The 17,993-nt window shown below is 38.8% G+C and overlaps 1 protein-coding gene across 1 annotated transcript in view; it reads right to left on the bottom strand.

The window, feature by feature from the left end:
- Positions 1-17,993, bottom strand: part of ESR1 (estrogen receptor 1) — a 114,655-nt gene that overhangs the window by 73,609 nt on the left and 23,053 nt on the right. The window contains 1 exon segment of the mRNA XM_068395256.1: positions 12,057-12,247. Within this exon segment, the coding sequence (XP_068251357.1) occupies positions 12,057-12,247 (191 nt within the window).

Genomic DNA, 17,993 nt, shown 5'->3' with positions numbered 1-17,993 from the left:
TTTTGTCATGACAAATTCTTAAATTACCATATGCTGCAACCATATTTGGTACCAGTACCTTTTCCTTCAGAGCTCCACTTCCTCATTTATTACCCTCTACATCTCAATTCTCATCACAAACATTTTCAGCATACTATAATTTGTTACTGCCAACAAGCCTTTATTCCAATTTTTTCTTAAAAAATGTGTACTTAAACCTGCTATAAAATTATTTTCCAACTATAGACAAAGTTTAGCAAGAACAAAAAATATCCAAACTGATCTCATTTGTGCTCTGCATTCATCTAAACAGAACTAAGGTACAGCACACAACGAAGCAATTTTACTGCAGAACTGTTTGTTCTTTCTCTCAGGTCAAGGGATCATCTTGAGGTAGAGTAGGGTGGAGGTTTGACAGAGGCCTTGGTCTCATCAAATCATCTATCCTTGACTAAAAATTAGAAAACAGAGTAGAAATTACTATCAGATTACACCAGGAACATCTGCTCTCTAATGCTACATAACTGGGATCCAATCAAAATAAGAAGCCAAACTGTAAACTTGTTAATATGGTGACTGCTGACTACAGGCTGTCTCAAATAGACAGAATTATTATTTTTTAGCTGTACTTGACAGAACAGTATAATACTGGTAAAATCTGAATCCAAAGGCTTCGCTCCAGGACTGAGGTAGAACAGAAACACTAGCTCAACCTTAGCATGAAAGACCATTTTAATTTTCAGTTCCTCTGGTAAGATACAGACTGTTCTGTAGCTGATTCAAAACATTTCACATGTAAGGTAAAAAAAAAATTGAGTTCAGAAAGAAACAGCCTCAATCATACAAAAATGCAATATCTACAGGAAAGAGAAGCAAACAGGGAAGCCATGTTCTTAAGAAAATGCACTTTCATTAGGTCACACTCAACAGCAGCAAAAGATCGTAGCACCTGACCTCATTCGCCAGCCTTGTTTTATAAGCTGAGCTTTGAAACCGCATGAGAGAAAGACAGAAAACTTTAATTACTCTTTTTAAAAACAAAGAAAGTCTTTGACAGGGTATCTGATCTTCTTCCTAGTGAAGTTAAAAGGTAAATTTCAGAAGGAGGTCAAGCACAGGCCTCTGAATTCAGCAATAATATCAGAACACCCTTTAGTTCTCTGTAAAATAAGCAGGTACATGTTCCCACTCAGGTCAAAGATGAGCACATGCTTACCGCCTTTGCTGGACTGGCTGATGCTCATAAGGTTCAACTCTCAAAAAAAAAAAAAGTGACTGTATGCAAAAATCAAAAATCAACTGGAGTCAATATCAGCAGGGCAGCCATCCTTTTTCACAGTGCTTATGTGGGTGATACTTATGTGAGTGATAACCTTTTCTTTTGCTCTGAACCTAGATTTCCTCATGCAAACTGCAAGCATTTGGGAATAAGCATTCGGTTTGTAGAATAGTACATAAAATATTTCTATTTGTGATAAAGCTACAGTCCCTACTGAAATTAACATGATTAATATTATCATATTTTTACGTTGAAAAGTTTTATCTTAAATATACGCTTTAAAGGTTAGCATAATTAGTCTGTTTTCATGCACATGACCTGCACCTTAGACAATCCACTCTTTTTTCAAAGTGCTTGACAGATTTCACAGAACAAAACCTGGAAAATATTGAATGCAAAAAAAAGAAAGATCTGTGTGTGAGGGGCGTACTTCTTCAGATTACAAGTGCCATAGTAATGTCATTGTTTAGGCTTCATACTTGCTGTAAACCTAGGAAGAAGATAATGCATTTAATATTTCTCAGAATTTTTGGTTTAGTTTAACCAACATGCCTTCAGGAGACTGGAAAGATGTAAGCAACCAGAAGAAAGTGTTTGATAATTAGAGTATATAGTAGAAATTATTATCAAATTAATCAGGGAAGAAGAAACAAAGGGAAGAAGGAAGGAATGAACCTTTCCTGCTTCTCCACAATACCATCTGATTTCAAGTATTCAGTCACAGGAAGTGAGGAAGTTTCCTTTTCAAGGCACAGACGGAGACTAGGGCAGTCTAACTTGGGGTAGCATGGAAGGGGAAAAGGTAGAAGAACACAATTAAGGAATAGGTAACACACAGAGTCAAGTTTTATTCTGAAGTGAGATAGTATAACTCAAAAACTCTGCTGTAAAGTGAACTGTCTTTTAACTATTCTACCTTTTATTTTATCCTCAAAGGTCATCTCTCAGCAAAGCTAATTCTGAACAATCTGACTCATTAGAAGGGATTCCTCACTGGTGGGAATCATCAAGGTGAAAGTGGGACACATCAACAGGTGCCCAGCTGCCCTGCAGTTCGCTATCATTGTATCCAGAGTAATACATGCTAGAATAGAGGTTAATTAGGCCATTTGGACAGTTGGTATCACAGGAATAATGAGAGGAAGAAATATCTTCAGTGATCACTGATACTCTTAAAGGGAAGCACATATCACTTGGACTCTGTGGTCTTTTTTTTTTTTTTTTTTTAAACAATCAGATAACCTGGACAAAATTAAAGGCAGTGAGTTTAATAGGGTAGAGCCCCTACTTTTAATCCCCTCATATGTATGACTTGCACTGTCATGAGCTACAAAGGAAGAGTTTAAGGGAACTATTGGAGGAGCTTGAGGAGGGGAGGTCTGTTTTTCTTATGATATCTCACACATTGTACATTTTAAAACAGTACAAATAATATTAAGTATTTTTATAGCACTTTATTATATGCTAAGGTCTTTCCAGAACAGGATGCAAAGATCTGGCACTTTTCTGAAAGTACTAATTTTAGATGTGACAATCTGTATGGTAATGACCAGCAATGGAGGGGGGGAGGATGAGGACTCTAAGTGTCAACAAGATAATGGCTGAAATTAGGATGATTTTGAATTTATTCTAACCCAGCCTGTCATTATCAGAGCTTTTTCTTACTGCATGTACAGTCTGACTTTCTCTCATCACCATGAGTCGTGGCTAGTATTTATGTCCAGAGGCTCACCATTGTCAATCTAAGGGTTCTCAAGATAGCTGTGGTGTATGCCACAGCAGCACATGCTTGAACCGGAGTGGGTGAATGATTTACCTGTGAGGGCTTCAGCCAGCAAAACACTCCATATTTCTTTCAAGTTAAGTGTTACTACATTCAGCAGAACATTTAAGTAACTGTGTACTTCTAGCAAGTAGTCCCAGCACAGTATATGTGGTTAAAGTTAAGTACCTGCTTGAGTGTTTCACTAAATTGCAGCTTTCATTTTGTCCTTGACCAGCAAGGATGAAAACTGGGGTAATATTAATATATCAATAGTAATTAATATAACACATAAATATTGTTTTTTCTTAAATGTGTAAACAGTTGCCATATTATATTCCAATAACCATCAAGATTAGCCTGAGGGAATGATTAGTTTAAGCAGTACAAAAGTTGATAAGAAAACGAACTAAAGAAAACGACACGTCGACATCCCAGCTTAAGAATGGTTAATGACAATTCTATAAAGCCAACGAAGGAACATTTTTGTCAGGTGAATTTTGTACGACACCTAAGCTGATGTAATTGAATTGACTCATCATTCATTCCAAACAAAGTCAATAATAATTATTATCCTTTTACTAATATGTGGTTTTCCTTTAATCATTCTTTTATTTTCAATCCTCATGCCACACATTTCTTAAGCTAGTCTTTATCTGTCTGCATAAGGGATCTACCAGATTAGCCGTTACCTGTGAAAGCACCAGGTCCTTCTATGATCTTATTCTGACAGTGAAATTAGCAGAATTTCATACATGTAGGTGAAGGGAAGGCTAGAGTGTAGACTTTATCCACACCTTAATGTGCCAAGCAAGTGATGAGTGGGAAGACTGCAGACGAAAAGCAAAACCTTGGAAAGAATAGCCTCGGCAGCAAGTGGAAAGTTTTCATAAACAGTAAAAAAAAAAACAGCACCTGGACATTGCATATGCTGGCCCAGTATGAACAAATGTTGAGTGTAGAATAAAGTTATACCAATTTTACGTTGAAGTGCCCCAATAAAACTGCACTGATTGATTTTAAAATCTCACTCTTTCCTAACAGGTTTCACAGAAGAACAGAAGGTTATGTCTAATTCCTTTATAAGCACAGACACTCAAATTCATAGCTTAATTACCCTCAGACAAGGTCTTTGGATTTGGATCTTGAGTTCTCTTAGCAACTACCCAGCACTGCTGAGAAAATTAATCATTTTCTGTTTTTAAACTAGCAAGGTGTTACTACATGTGACAGTAAGGAAAAGGGCCTAGAAGATTGTAACACATACTTCCTTTGCATCCAGTGAGGAACTCCTCCTTCTGCGTGTACCTCGGAAAGAAAGATCACAGAACCACTGAGGAATGAGAAAGAAGGAAAGCTTAAAATCAATATACTCTGTATTATGCCCTTCAGCTGTGTCAGGTAGCTCCCACATTGTGTTCACCTTCTAGTGGAATCTTCTTGCCTTCAAGTATGTATAGCATTGTTCACCTGAGCAGTTAATTCAAGCCAAATGATTGTGACACTGACCTTTCCTTTAACCTTTCCAGATACTGTTTCAGCTAACAGGAAGTTATAAAATTATATTTTCTACTCCAACAGATAATTTCAAAGTTTTTATTATTGGCCTTAGTCCTAAAATTTCAATCTGTGTTCCATCTACTATTTCAGGATTGTGATACCATGTGCAAAGTCTACTTCTACCCCAATTCCATTCCATCTTTTTTAATTTTAGACAAGGTAACAAAAAAGGAAGTATATTTTTTCCTCATGACAAATAAAAAAAGATGCCGGTCCAGATCCCAATCTCTACAAAATCTGGCAAGGAGCATGACATCTAGTTTCTGTTTCCCTATCTGATAAATCACTATTGTTTTAAATCCTTGGCACATGATTAAACTAACAGCTGTGTTAAAGGAAAAACTCCCACAATGTATTACTCACAACCATCTCAATATGATCCCTCCAGAGAAAAAAAGCATTTTCAGAGAGAGTCGTAGGCAAGCCGTGGCCATCTTATTCCCATAGACTTTGAATGAAATCTCTTGTATTTTTAGCTTCCCAGTTTATTTGAGCTAAAATGGGAAGGGGTGGAATTCTACTACAGAAAACTCCCACAACTAATATAAAGAGGCCAAAAAGTTAAAATATTGCAAATTACTCTTGTGCACTTAAAATCCAATCAATTGTAGCAACAAGAAAACGCATATAACTCTATTTTTATTCCAGGTACAACATCAGGTTTTGAATTGTAATAGGACCTATTGAATAGGCTTAGCTAGTCTTATTTTGTATTTGGATCTTTGGTACCTGAGTGGTTCCTGGTATCGTAATGTTTGCAAGGAGCTGTAATGTATTTATCCTTACAGTACCCCTGTAAATGAAGTGCTGGTATTTGTATTTTCCTGGGCGGGGGGGAGAGGGGGGCGAGAATCTCACTGCACAGAGTGTGCAGTGGACATGGGCATTTCTAAGCACAGTAAGTTTTCTTCATCTTTTACTAAATTATGCCAGCAGTTAATTGCCATGTTAGTTCTTTTACAGTAACTCCAAACTAGTACACATACTTCAATAAAGTTTGTTAATAGTCTCCTTTTGGAAATAAACTATGTAAAAGATCACTTCATGCGCTTTCAGTACATTTATCATTTTAGTCATCTTACACAGATCTCTCTAGTTTGATTTCCACTTTTCAAAAGTGACTGCAAAGGACAACTTAACCTACAGAAAGTCTGAAAATTCACAGGAGTGAAACTTATGGAGCCAGTTTAAATCAATAAACCCACCTGAGTTAAATGAGGTTACAAAAACATATTTCTCTTCACACTCTATAAAACCAAGTGGAACAGTTAAGCACCTTCCTGCTGGACAAAGAAACATTTTCTCTTGTAATTTGTAAATGTAAAGCTCTTCCTCCCACCCCTGCCATGTGAGTGTTTTGAACTTCTGACAGGATCAGTCCTGAGGTAGGAGTAATGTGAGTTTCTAAATGAAATATTCATTAAATACTTGCAACACAAAATACTGTTTGAGTTTTTTTGTTCTTGATATGGCACAACAATCATATTCCAGAGGAAGTAAAACACCATTAAAGCTAGTAATACAGGATACATTAAGTACAGCTTCTAAGGGCTAGGAATTTTGTCTAGGAGGTGGTAAAAGCTTTGGACTTGGCAGAGGAAGAACCAGTGACTATTTGTAAAATCAGATAACAATCAGCGAGTGTTCTATACTTTCTGGTAAAGTGTGTCACCCAGCTTCAGAAAGGCTTTCAACATTGCCTGAGGTGACATTTCATATATCAGCTAGGACAATATAGTTTAGATGATTTCAGAAAACTGGTCTCAGGGAAGAACTATCAGAGTTCACTATTACAATGGAAGCTGATATTCAATGAGGCTCCGTAGTGTCTGTCCCGGATCCCATTCTGTACAGTATTTTTCTCACTGATGGATAATGGACTGGACTATTTATTTTATTAAATGTTATTCATTTGTAGATGACATTTACATGTGTTAGAAGAATAGAGAAAAGGCCAGACTACTCCACTAGTCAGACAGAAATAAATTTGAAATAAATGGCAGGAGTCTACAGGATAAGAATTCTAAATAATCTTGGCAAACTGGAGATAGCACATGGGAAAAAACAGTGCTAAAGTAAGGACCAGTACAAATCACTACATTAAAATAGGAATAATCAGATGCATAAAACAAGATGGGAAATAAGTGGTTTCTTCTCTAGAAAAGTATGCTTGAGTTTATTCTGCATCACACACTTATTATGAGTGAACAGTGTCATGTTTTTGTAAATAAGGCAAACATTAGTGTGATGGATACAGACAAATACCACTGGCGGGGCTTGTAAGGTAATCCTATTGCTCTGTTCAGTACTCATAAAGCATCATAAAGAAGGAAATCATGGTTCAGGAAAAAAAGAAAACAGGACAAAGTGGAGAATCTCCAAAGTAGAGCAACTAGAAGATTAGAAGTCTAGAAAACAAAACCTATGAGAAAAGGTTAAATAAACTGTGTTTCTTCAGGTTAGGTAAAACAGAATATTTTTTTTTAAAGTGTCATAGCAATCTTCTGTGCTTTAAAGGCTATTGCAGAAGGAAAGAGAACAATTTATTTTCTGTGGCATGATAGACAGGAAAATAAATTATGAGCTTAACCTGCGGGAAGGAAGATTCAAATTTCATAGCAGCCTTCAAAGATAAGGAGAATAAAACATTGGATCAGGCTACAGGTTTTTAAGAAGCAGTTCAATAAACATATGTAAGGAATTGGCAATGGTTGATCCTATTACAGGACAGAAAGATAGACTAGGGCTCAAGGTCCACTGCAGCCCTGTGATTTGCTTAGACCATGAAAAATATGGCAGCATCTTGGATGCAAACATCTTAAGTCACTGCCACATCCATGCTGAACGCAGCACTTAAAACTCAATGGAAAAGTACCACATTCAAAATTGCCTTACTAAGAAAAAAACAGGTACTGACTCTTGTCTTTCAATAACACCCAAGTTTCTGAAACAAGATCACCATCAATTAGACTGCTGATATTAAAAATGCACATTAGGGGACAACAATCAGAGTGTGTGTTTAACTCAAAGGGCTCTAGAGAAAAACTAATAAAAACACAAAAATAATCAAAAGAAGTTTCAGAAGAACCTGTCTGACCACAGGCTGTTAGAGCAGTCCCAATGATGTCTAAACCCTGGTGGACTTTCCAAACACACATTTTCTAGCCTTCGAACTTCCAACAGTCACCTGCCTCTCAAACTGGAACCGTGTGTTTTCCACGCTGAGACTAGATACCAGTCTGCGGCCCCCTGTCTATCAGTTGTGATTACCTCTGCTAATTTCACTTAGGTTCATGTTTTGTAGTCTTGCTCTTTCTGCTGACAACTCATAGAATCAGTGTACGAGAAGTCTTGTTAGGGAGTTTCTGTCTTCTTGGCTGCAGGATCTGTGCAGCATTTGTAGCTATTATCAAACAGATTACAAAAATACCATGAAAACAGAAGACAACAATGGAAAGTTAAAGGGAAGATCTCAAAAACGTCCCAAATTGAGAATATTGCAATTGCTACACTGCAGTATTACGTAAACACCTACTTCTAAGGCATTTTTTACCAGTGAAATTCTCTTCAACTCAGATGAAAATTTGTATATATTACCACCCCTCCTAGCATTGAAGTTTGAACTACATACTTTCAACAAAGTACAGCTCTATCGCTGTGAAATTAAAACAATTGATAACACTCAAACTCTACTGCCAAAACTCTCCTACTTGATGGTCAGAAGGCATAACTGTTAAATAAAATCCATGTTCAAGCCACACAACTGAAATACTTCCCAGCTTCTAGAATTCCTGCGCTTTGGAGACCACTATATCTCTATGATCAAGACGTTAATGGCAGGCCTCTGGAATCCCTCAGCATGGCTATTCATCCATTCTCAGGTGCCAACCTGTTCTTGCTGGACTGGTACTGCCTCTCATCATGCAGTAATTCTTAACTGAATGTTTGTGAAATATCCCGGATTTTTATCTGAGTATACAGCTGTGAGAAAAGGCAGAGAAGGTGCACCTGAAAAACATCAGAAGAGCATATGAAGGAGGCAGGGAAATAGAACCGGGGATTTCTAAAATACTTCAGCAATTCTGAGATCAAGATGTCCTCCAGTGTAAGGAGTTATCCCTCATTTGTTCTGAATCCCTTGTGCTCCCACTAGGAGTTCTCAGCCACACGTATGTAGGCATTTGTTGGGTGCTTGTTAGAGATGGTAAGAGTGATTCCTTCCTGTCCTGCACCCTTTGGTGCCTATCCAAAAAACAAGTATTAGAGCATTAGAAGGAGGGGGAAAGAATGTGTGAGTCACAAGGGGATTTTTAATTTGTAAATGGCATTTGTAAGGCTGATGTTGAAATACTTCATCTTATTCTGACATCCAAATTTTAAAGAGGCTATTACGGGTGTAGCAGGATCAGAAAAGGTGCAAAGACAAAGGGCTCAGAAGATTGAAAGATATACAGCAGGAAACAGAGACATTTTAGTTCACTTAGGATATCAAGGTGATATGCTTGTAACAACTTAAGTTATAAGAACTTCCCACAGGAGAGAGATACTAGATACTAAGTCTGGTTCATGGATGTGATGTAAAAGCCAAAGTAATTCAAAATAAAAAGGTAATTTTTTAGCAGATTGGAGGAAAAATCATTAGAATAAGCAATCATTGTAAGAAAGCTCTTGAACCCACAGATGAAGGCTGGGCATCTTCTGAAATATTTACCTCCATTGAGTTATCAGGCTTTGTACATGGATAGCATATAAAGTTTATACTGAGACAAGACCAGACTTAATGATCTAATGGCCCTTCTTGGTCTTAATATCCATAAATATTTTAGCAGAGAAGTACAGTGTGCTGTGATGTGACTGCTTGTTCTGCTTCTGGGTTCAAGTCAGTTGACCAAGTACACTCCTGAAGGCTACATATGCTGGGCAAAGAATAAAGCACTCTTCTATCACCAAGCAACACAGTGTTCTTGGTGTCATATGATTTTTCTCTGCCGTGAAACGTTATACCTTAATATCAGTCAGCACAGAGTTTTCTCAAAACAAGGTCCCAAATCAGTTTTGGGACATAAACTAACAAAATAGACTGACATGGGCAGTTTCAGGAGGCAGCTGAGATTTTCCACTAACCATCTGTTGTTTAAACAAAATTGAGCAGTTGCACATATTGAGAAATAGTTACAAATTCAGGTTGCCTTTTAAGCTTTAACTGTTTTACAGCAAAGAAAAACAACTTAGCATTTAAAAGGCACAAAATATTTCCACAACCATTTCAGCTCCCTTGGATAAAAATGAAGCTAGCTACCTCCACCTCAGGTAAGGTCTAATGCAGATGCAAGTTTTCACAAAATTTAAGTATATACTTATGCAAGTAAGCGTAGATACCTCAGATATCACTGAGAATGACAGATACACAGGGAGGAAATTGATTACCCCATACAGCTTATTCATTGTTCATGTCTGTACTCACTTTTTCCTGTGGTTCTATTAAGAACCATACAGAATGTTTGACTATAGTTTATTAAGAACATCAAACTTCACTATAGCAATTCTCCGGTGAAATGGCTGGTGAGAAGTATAAAAATGACCAGCTATCTCTGCATCTATATATGTATTGAGAAATACAGGACAACAAAGCACAAAAGTAGCATGGTCATCTTGCATTTAAAGAAAGACACACTATAAACAGCAACAAAAATCTTTGTTGAAAGCATTCTGTGTTACTTTTGTTTATACAAACAAGTCCTGTGTATCTCAATACAGTTTAATCATATGATTCCCAGGAAATTTTTGTCCTTTTTTTAGGAATGCATACCATATATACAATGCAGATATAATAATATTTAGTCCACATATTCTTCTACACATACATCTACCCGTTAGTAGTATTCCTTCCTAGATATCAGATCACAACCTATTTAAAATTTTTACCATCTGCAAGGTAAATGACATGTTTTCTCGTGTATTCTCAATCTAAAAATTACTATCGTTTTGATAAATTGGACACATGTCCAACAAGAATATGTAATTGCTAAGGTAGAGATCTCTTCTAGATCCAGTAGGAAATTCAAAAAATCCCTTAGCTGATCAAGACTGGGTATGTATGACTTTAAAAGTCCTTTAGATTACTTTTCATACCATCTGTGATCAAGTGATAATTCTCTCATAAGCACTCATATTCTTGAATTACTTTCTTGATATTACTGGATGTCATTTTTATGATAGCTGTTAACCACAAAAGAGGTGGATCAACTGGAGAAAGTACAGAGGAGTTTAACAAACGGGATCAGAAGTCTAGAAAGCATGTTCTACTGAAAGAAGTGGGTTTGTTTAGTCTAAAAAAAAGACTGAGGAAAGATATGATAACAGTCTTCAACTATGTAAAAGGTTGTTGTAATAAGCCTTCTTCACGCCAGCAAGGGATAGGGCAAGAAGCAATGGGCTTAAATTAGAGCAAACATGACTTAAAGATCGAGAAAGGCATTTTAAGCTTTCAAAATTAAGTTTTAAATTTTGAAAGCTTACCTACTTAAAAATTATGATAAGTATATAAATATAGCAAGAACTAAATTTACTAATTAGCATGTACTGTAGCACAAATAGATAACAGATCCGTTGTGGAGGACCACAACATTTATCCACATGGAAGCTAGGGCAAAACCACTCAAGTGTTGACATAGAACCATGAAACTCAATGAAACAGTCAGATTCATTTCTTCTTTCTTAGTTCAGTTCGAATACAAGGACAGAATTTCACGACTTAGATACTGAACAGTACCTGTATTGAAATAACAATTATCTCGGTCACAGTCATTAACACTGTTTCCGTTAGATGCCCTTTACTCCACTGGACACCTGCACAGTATACTTTTAGCCATGACAAGACTGTGAACTAAACCAATCTATGTAGAGTTCAAAGCCCTGTTTTGCTGACAGATACAGATGTTATTTCATCAGGGAAACATTCATTTCCGATATTCGTTCTCGAAAGACATCTCACATCTTCAAGGAGTTGAGATTTGGATTGAAAGACCTTGCTAATGGAGCACTAAATTAAGATTAATAAATCAGTCAACCTTAATTAATCTTCAACTGACAGGGAATTCTCAAAAAAAAAAAAGTTCTGGATAAGAGCTTAATCACAGAGAAGAGATATACACAGCCTGAAAAAGTGGTCATCTTGATCCAATACAGATTTTTAAATTAGATTTCTCACTACCTCCATGGTCAGACATACCTGAACCAAGGACAACATAGAGAAGCTTTTTTTCCCCTCATTAATCTTGGACTAAATAACAACATATTATATACCTGCTAGAATCATTCACCAAATACAGAGATAAAAATATATGGGAAAGCACAGCAGCTGATAATGAAAACTCAATAAATGTCATTGTCCTGGATTCAGGCTGCAATCTCAAGTAGCTTCACAGTTTTCTCAAGAGTAAAGAGTAAAGATGATTCACTTAAACAGTTTATTACCTTGTATACTCCTTTTGAAAAAAGCTTTGCAGCCCTCACAAGACCAGACCCCATAATGGTAGCCTGAGGCGTAGTCGTTGCACACAGCACAGTACCGGGTCTCCTTGGTGGACTCCATGGACAGGCTCCCTTTCTCGTTGGTACTGGACATCCTTTCCCGGATGCTGTGGCGCCTGTTATCAGAGCTTGGCCTGTTAATAACAAAAAAAACCAAATATAATTGAAAATTTCAATAAATGAAAATTTCTTGAAAAATTTATGCTCAAAAGAAAAAAAAGATGCATAAACACTAACAAGGAAGATGCCGTAAAGACAGACATATTTTGCCATGCCTCTTGCGGGGACTCTGTCCCACAGATTCTGTCCATCCTGTCACTGAACGAGGGCCACTTGTTCGGAGGGAGGCTGCAAGCAGGAGGAATGAGACAGCATGCTCCCTGTAAGCACACGCAGGATCCGTGGCACAAGGGGTCACAGACAGACAGGGGAGCAAAGCCACATTACTGGCTCACACCTGCCCCTAATGCCCATGCGTTTCGTATTTGTCTTAGACCTCCACTGCCTTCCTACACACAAACTTGTTAAATTGAAAGAGCACTATAAATCTGTTAACACTGACCTTCACAAAGCAAAATGAATCCAAAGATGGCCTTGCTGGCTTCCCACGCCCACCCCCAAAATGAGTGCCACTCAAGCACCCCTTGGGCAAGGCTTTGCAAACTGGCCTTGCAGAGTCATCACATTCAGGCTCTTGTGAACCACAGTGGGAAGCACACTAAAATACCCCTAGCCCCATCCTCCCCAGAAACAACATCCTGCCACCACTTTCCTTTTATACAATGGAAAAGAAAGCTGGTAATAAATAAACTCTAGTACTTGCTAGGGGAGAAGAGAAGGAAATCTTTTTGAGAAAAGAGCATCCCAATAACACAGAGCTTGCTAAATTAAAATAACATCTCAAATTTCATCCAGAAATCAGCTGCTAGTTAGTGCACATCACAGACCACTGATGCTGTGTCCTGACAAAAAATAACAGTCTGCTCTTCATCCAGTTTTCAGCTAGGTTTCAAGGGTTAGCCTTCTGGAGAACATAGTGCAACAACCTAACGCAACTTTAATAACTTTGGCAAGATCACTGTTCCCAAAATACAGTAGTAGAACCTTTTCAACAATTTCCTTTGTAATCTATGAAAACAATAACAAAAAAAAAAAAGACCAAACGTTCTTGTTAACTATGTTTACCAAAGAGAAACACAAATCAAAAAGAAAGAAAACCCTAGATAAAGCCCTCCCTCCAAGGCCTCCACCAAAACAGCGCAATTAGAAAGATTAGATTAGAAAGAAAAAAAAACTCAGAATTTACTGCTCGTTTGCAAATGTAATAACACAGCAGACATAAATTGAAAGTGTTTTGGAACCTACAGAGCAGAACAAACTTGTCTTCCACACTCTCATGTTTTTCCACCTAGGTTGCACTGCGTCTGTTCTTCAATAAATGTGTTAGCAAACAAGACAACTCTGCTTTAAACATTCACTCATCACCTGCAACCCTGAATCAGCCAAGAGATCATTAATCCCATGTTGACTGTAAGGTAAAAAGAATGTGTACATGAGGGAATTACAGTTTTATAATGTGAACTCAGTTTTTTTACATCACGGTAATCTGACTGGCAGGCAGGATGAATTTAGGATAACCCACAATACACAGTCCACCCAACAGTGAAGAAAGGCCCAATTTATTCACAATCCCAACCTTATCTGAAGTGTAAGGTTTTCATAGGTAGGAGGGCTTAAGAGAAAATTTATTTAAGCAGTTAAAGAAGACACCTTGAGAAATTCTATTTTTCTGAATTTACTTTCATACAAGAAACTTTAATCTGCAGCTGCTAAATCTTTCTTACCAGAATGGATGGAATCTCCCAGTGTAAAAAGCCTCAAAACCAATGGCCATTTCAAATGTAGTCAAGGTCTAGCACAAATGTTTTTCCACACATTGAACTTATTATAACACCATTCTACTATTCAATAAGAAATTAATTAACTTGCTCTTAGAATGTGAATTTCCATATGGGGCAAAATATCTATGAAAGATTATTTGAACAGGATTAAGTGCTTGAAAATACTTAAAAGGCATCTCAAGGAGAAGTACTGCAAAAGGAATGACTAAGTATACAAACAAACAGGAAATTGCCAAGAACATTAAGCGCCTCAAAAATGTACTCTCAGAAAGTAGCTCCAGTGAATCTGAAAAAAAATCATATGCCATCCAAATGAAAATGTTGGCTTAAAACAAATATCCCAAAATGCCTAGGGTTGTAATTAAGCTAAATACCACTTGACGATGGAGAGAGAGAGACTCTTACATGGAGTTGTATATCAAACGGACAGAATAACAGGGTATTTTAGGCTAGATGGGACCTCAGGAGGTGTCCCCATGCCGAACCAGCATTGGCACAAGATGGGCTACAGCAGTGAGGGTGGGTTCCTGCAACAGAACCAGAAGCTGGCATCACTCCATGGCTGATCCTCTGCCAGTGATGAAGATCAGCTGGGGCTCACCCTGGGGCCTGATTGCAAGTGATTACCAATCCATGGCTCTGAGCACGTTTCACTCACACAGCTAAACTCTCTTGCTCCCCAAAACAGGATGGTTTTCTCTATACTACCAAGGGAGAAGGACCCTTGCATAGCATCTGCCTGAACCATGCCCTAGGAGAGGATTGTTCAGCCAGGCCAAACCATGCCTGGGAGTGTGAAGCTATTAAGCACTGAGAGCTGTCATGCTGGTGTTTGCACACATGCCCTGGCCTTGCTTAGGTAACTAATATACATGCAGGCCTTTCTTGCCCCGCCATCCTGTTTATTCCCTGATCGTCAGCAAGTTAATGTCTCTGGCTACTGCATCAAAAATGAGAGTAATAAGCATTTCCCTTAGACAATGATGATGTCCCTTCCAGCTTAGTGCCTGCCTCACTAAATGTGACATTTAAGTTCATCTACAATTTCTATATGGATAAACATAGCTGTGGAAGTTTGACACTCCTGGGTGAAAATAATCTGTAGGAGGAGAAGGAACTGCCTGTAATTCAGATCTCTATATGGACTGTATGGCCAGCCCCTTTTCCTCCCTCTCCCACGGCCTAGCACCTCTCCCTGTGCTTTCACAAGTCTTTCCACAAGGGGGAATACAGAATGTGACCAGGGAGGCCACCAGAGCAGAGCTGCACAGCCGCCTGTGACAGCAATGTGGGAGGAGACCTTCATGCTGGTGAAATGTTCCTCTGGTCGTTTCATCTAATTCGTTTCATGGATTTGGCTCATAACTCCTCTTCTCCTTCAGGGTGAGCGCAGGGACACCTAAACAGGACTACCTGTGTAAAAGACTCTAAGCTAGTGTAGTGAACGGATGAGGTGAAGAAAAAATTGACATAAAGGAACGAGGAGAGACAGTATGAAGAACTATGTTAAAAATAACAGAAGATAAATGTGAAGGCCAGCTAAGAAAAAAAAATGTCAAGGAAACCAACTGAAAACGGTACAGACTTCGGTGCAGGAAAAAGAAAAAAAAAAGAAAACTAACAGGAGAGAAATTTAAGGAAAAAAATAAAAAGAAATTAAGTTATAGGAAAGTTGAATAATAAAATAATCTTAAAATATTGACAGTATTTCACAATGTTTCAGAAACTGTATTTTATAGTCAGAAGACACTGGAATGTTTTCTTCAGAACTAGAATAAAATACAGTTTTATTTGGTAACTAAAGTAAAACTTAGGAAAAATACCTCAATATTGACCAAGAAATGGTAGTGTTGAGGACACGCTCTGTCAATGTGAAAACAAAAGCATATCTTCTTAGGTCATCAAAACTTCTTATTCAATGTGAAATTAAACATTTCCTTTGGCATTAGTTTTATCATCTTCCTTCATCTGTATCTCTGGTTAATTTTAAAATGAGCGATTGAAATACTACATTTGGATATGCCAAAATTAATCCATGCCATGTGTGAAGAAAAAAATCTCCTCTAAAGCTATTTGCTAAAGTAAGTATAAATTTGCACATCCTTTCAGCCCCTTAAAATTCCATTTTTGACAAATTTTTTTTTTTTCTCAGATCTGTCACTAATATTTTGCAGACTGGATTAAAGTCTAGAGAGGTGTGTCTATGTGCAGATCCACGTTTCCTGGAACTTCTATTGAACCCAGAGGGGAAGGGAGCCCAGGCTCCTCATTCACATGCTTAATACATAAATTTGGTGTTTTCAATATTGCCCTCTCCCATGCTTCCACTCCTGGGATCAGTTTTCTGTGCTTCATAAATGTGAGCTAATCATTTTGTAGCTGATCCCCTTGATAATGTAGAAGTTTGCCCAACTTTCTGAAAAATGTGGAAGATTTTCTTGGGGATGGCAGGGCGGTGGGGGTGGGTTTAAAAGAGGAGAGCTCAATATATTTGTCAGTTCAACGGGGCTGAAATCTAAACTGATACAAAAAAATCTTTGGAATAAATACTGAGAAATATTCTAGGCCACTGAGAATAATTCTAGGCCACTCTCCATCATCTTTGCTAAGTCGTGGGCAACAGGAGAGGTGCCTGAGGACTGGAGGAAAGCAAATGTCACTCCAGTCTTCAAAAAAGGGCAAGAAGGAGGACCCGGGTAACTATAGACCGGTCAGCCTCACCTCCATCCCCGGAAAGGTGATGGAACAACTTGTTCTTGGTGCTGTCTCTAGGCACATCAAGGATAGGGGGATCATTAGGGGCACTCAACATGGCTTCACCAAGGGGAAGTCATGCTCAACCAACTTGATAGCCTTTTATGAGGATGTTACCCGGTGGATAGATGATGGTAAAGCTGTGGATGTGGTCTATCTCGATTTCAGTAAAGCGTTTGACACGGTCTCCCACAGCCATCCTCGCAGCTAAACTGAGGAAGTGTGGTCTGGATGATCGGGGTGGTGAGGTGGATTGTGAACTGGCTGAAGGAAAGAAGCCAGAGAGTGGTGGTCAATGGGACAGAGTCCAGTTGGAGGCCTGTGTCTAGCGGAGTCCCCTCAAGGGTTGGTACTGGGACCAGTGCTATTCAATATATTCATTAATGACTTGGGATGAGGGATTAGAGTGCGCTGTCAGCAAGTTCGCTGATGACACAAAACTGGGAGGAGTGGCTGACACACCGGAAGGCTGTGCTGCCATTCAGAGAGATCTGGACAGTTGGGCGGGGAGAAATTTAATGAAATATAACAAGGGCAAGTGTAGAGTCCTGCATCTGGGCAAGAATAACCCCATGTACCAGTACAAGTTGGGGACAGACCTGTTGGAGACCAGCGTAGGGGAAAGGGACCTGGGGGTCCTAGTGGACAGCAGGATGACCATGAGCCAGCAGTGTGCCCTTGTGGCCAAGAAGGCCAAGGGCATCCTGGGGTGTATTAGAAGGGGTGTGGTTAGCAGGTCAAGAGAGGTTCTCCTCCCCCTCTACTCTGCCCTGGTGAGGCCACATCTGGAATATTGTGTCCAGTTCTGGGCCCCTCCGTTCAAGAAGCACAGGGAACTGCTAGAGAGAGTCCAGCGCAGAGCCACGAAGATGATTAAGGGAGTGGAACATCTCCCTTATGAGGAGAGGCTGAGGGAGCTGGGTCTCTTTAGCTTAGAGAAGAGGAGACTGAGGGGTGACCTCATTAATGTTTATAAATATGTAAAGGGCAAGTGTCATGAGGATGGAGCCAGGCTCTTCTCAGTGACATCCCTTGACAGGACAAGGGGCAATGGGTGCAAGCTGGAACACAGGAGGTTCCACTTAAATATGAGGAAAAACTTCTTTACGGTGAGGGTGACTGAACACTGGAACAGGCTGCCCAGAGAGGTTGTGGAGTCTCCTTCTCTGGAGACATTCAAAACCCGCCTGGACACGTTCCTGTGTGATATGGTCTAGGCAATCCT

Source organism: Nyctibius grandis, chromosome 1 (genome assembly GCF_013368605.1).
Source record: "Nyctibius grandis isolate bNycGra1 chromosome 1, bNycGra1.pri, whole genome shotgun sequence".
Lineage (NCBI taxonomy): Eukaryota > Metazoa > Chordata > Aves > Nyctibiiformes > Nyctibiidae > Nyctibius > Nyctibius grandis.
The sequence above is the reverse complement of the archived record's forward strand: the minus strand, read 5'-3'. Positions and strand labels throughout refer to the sequence as shown.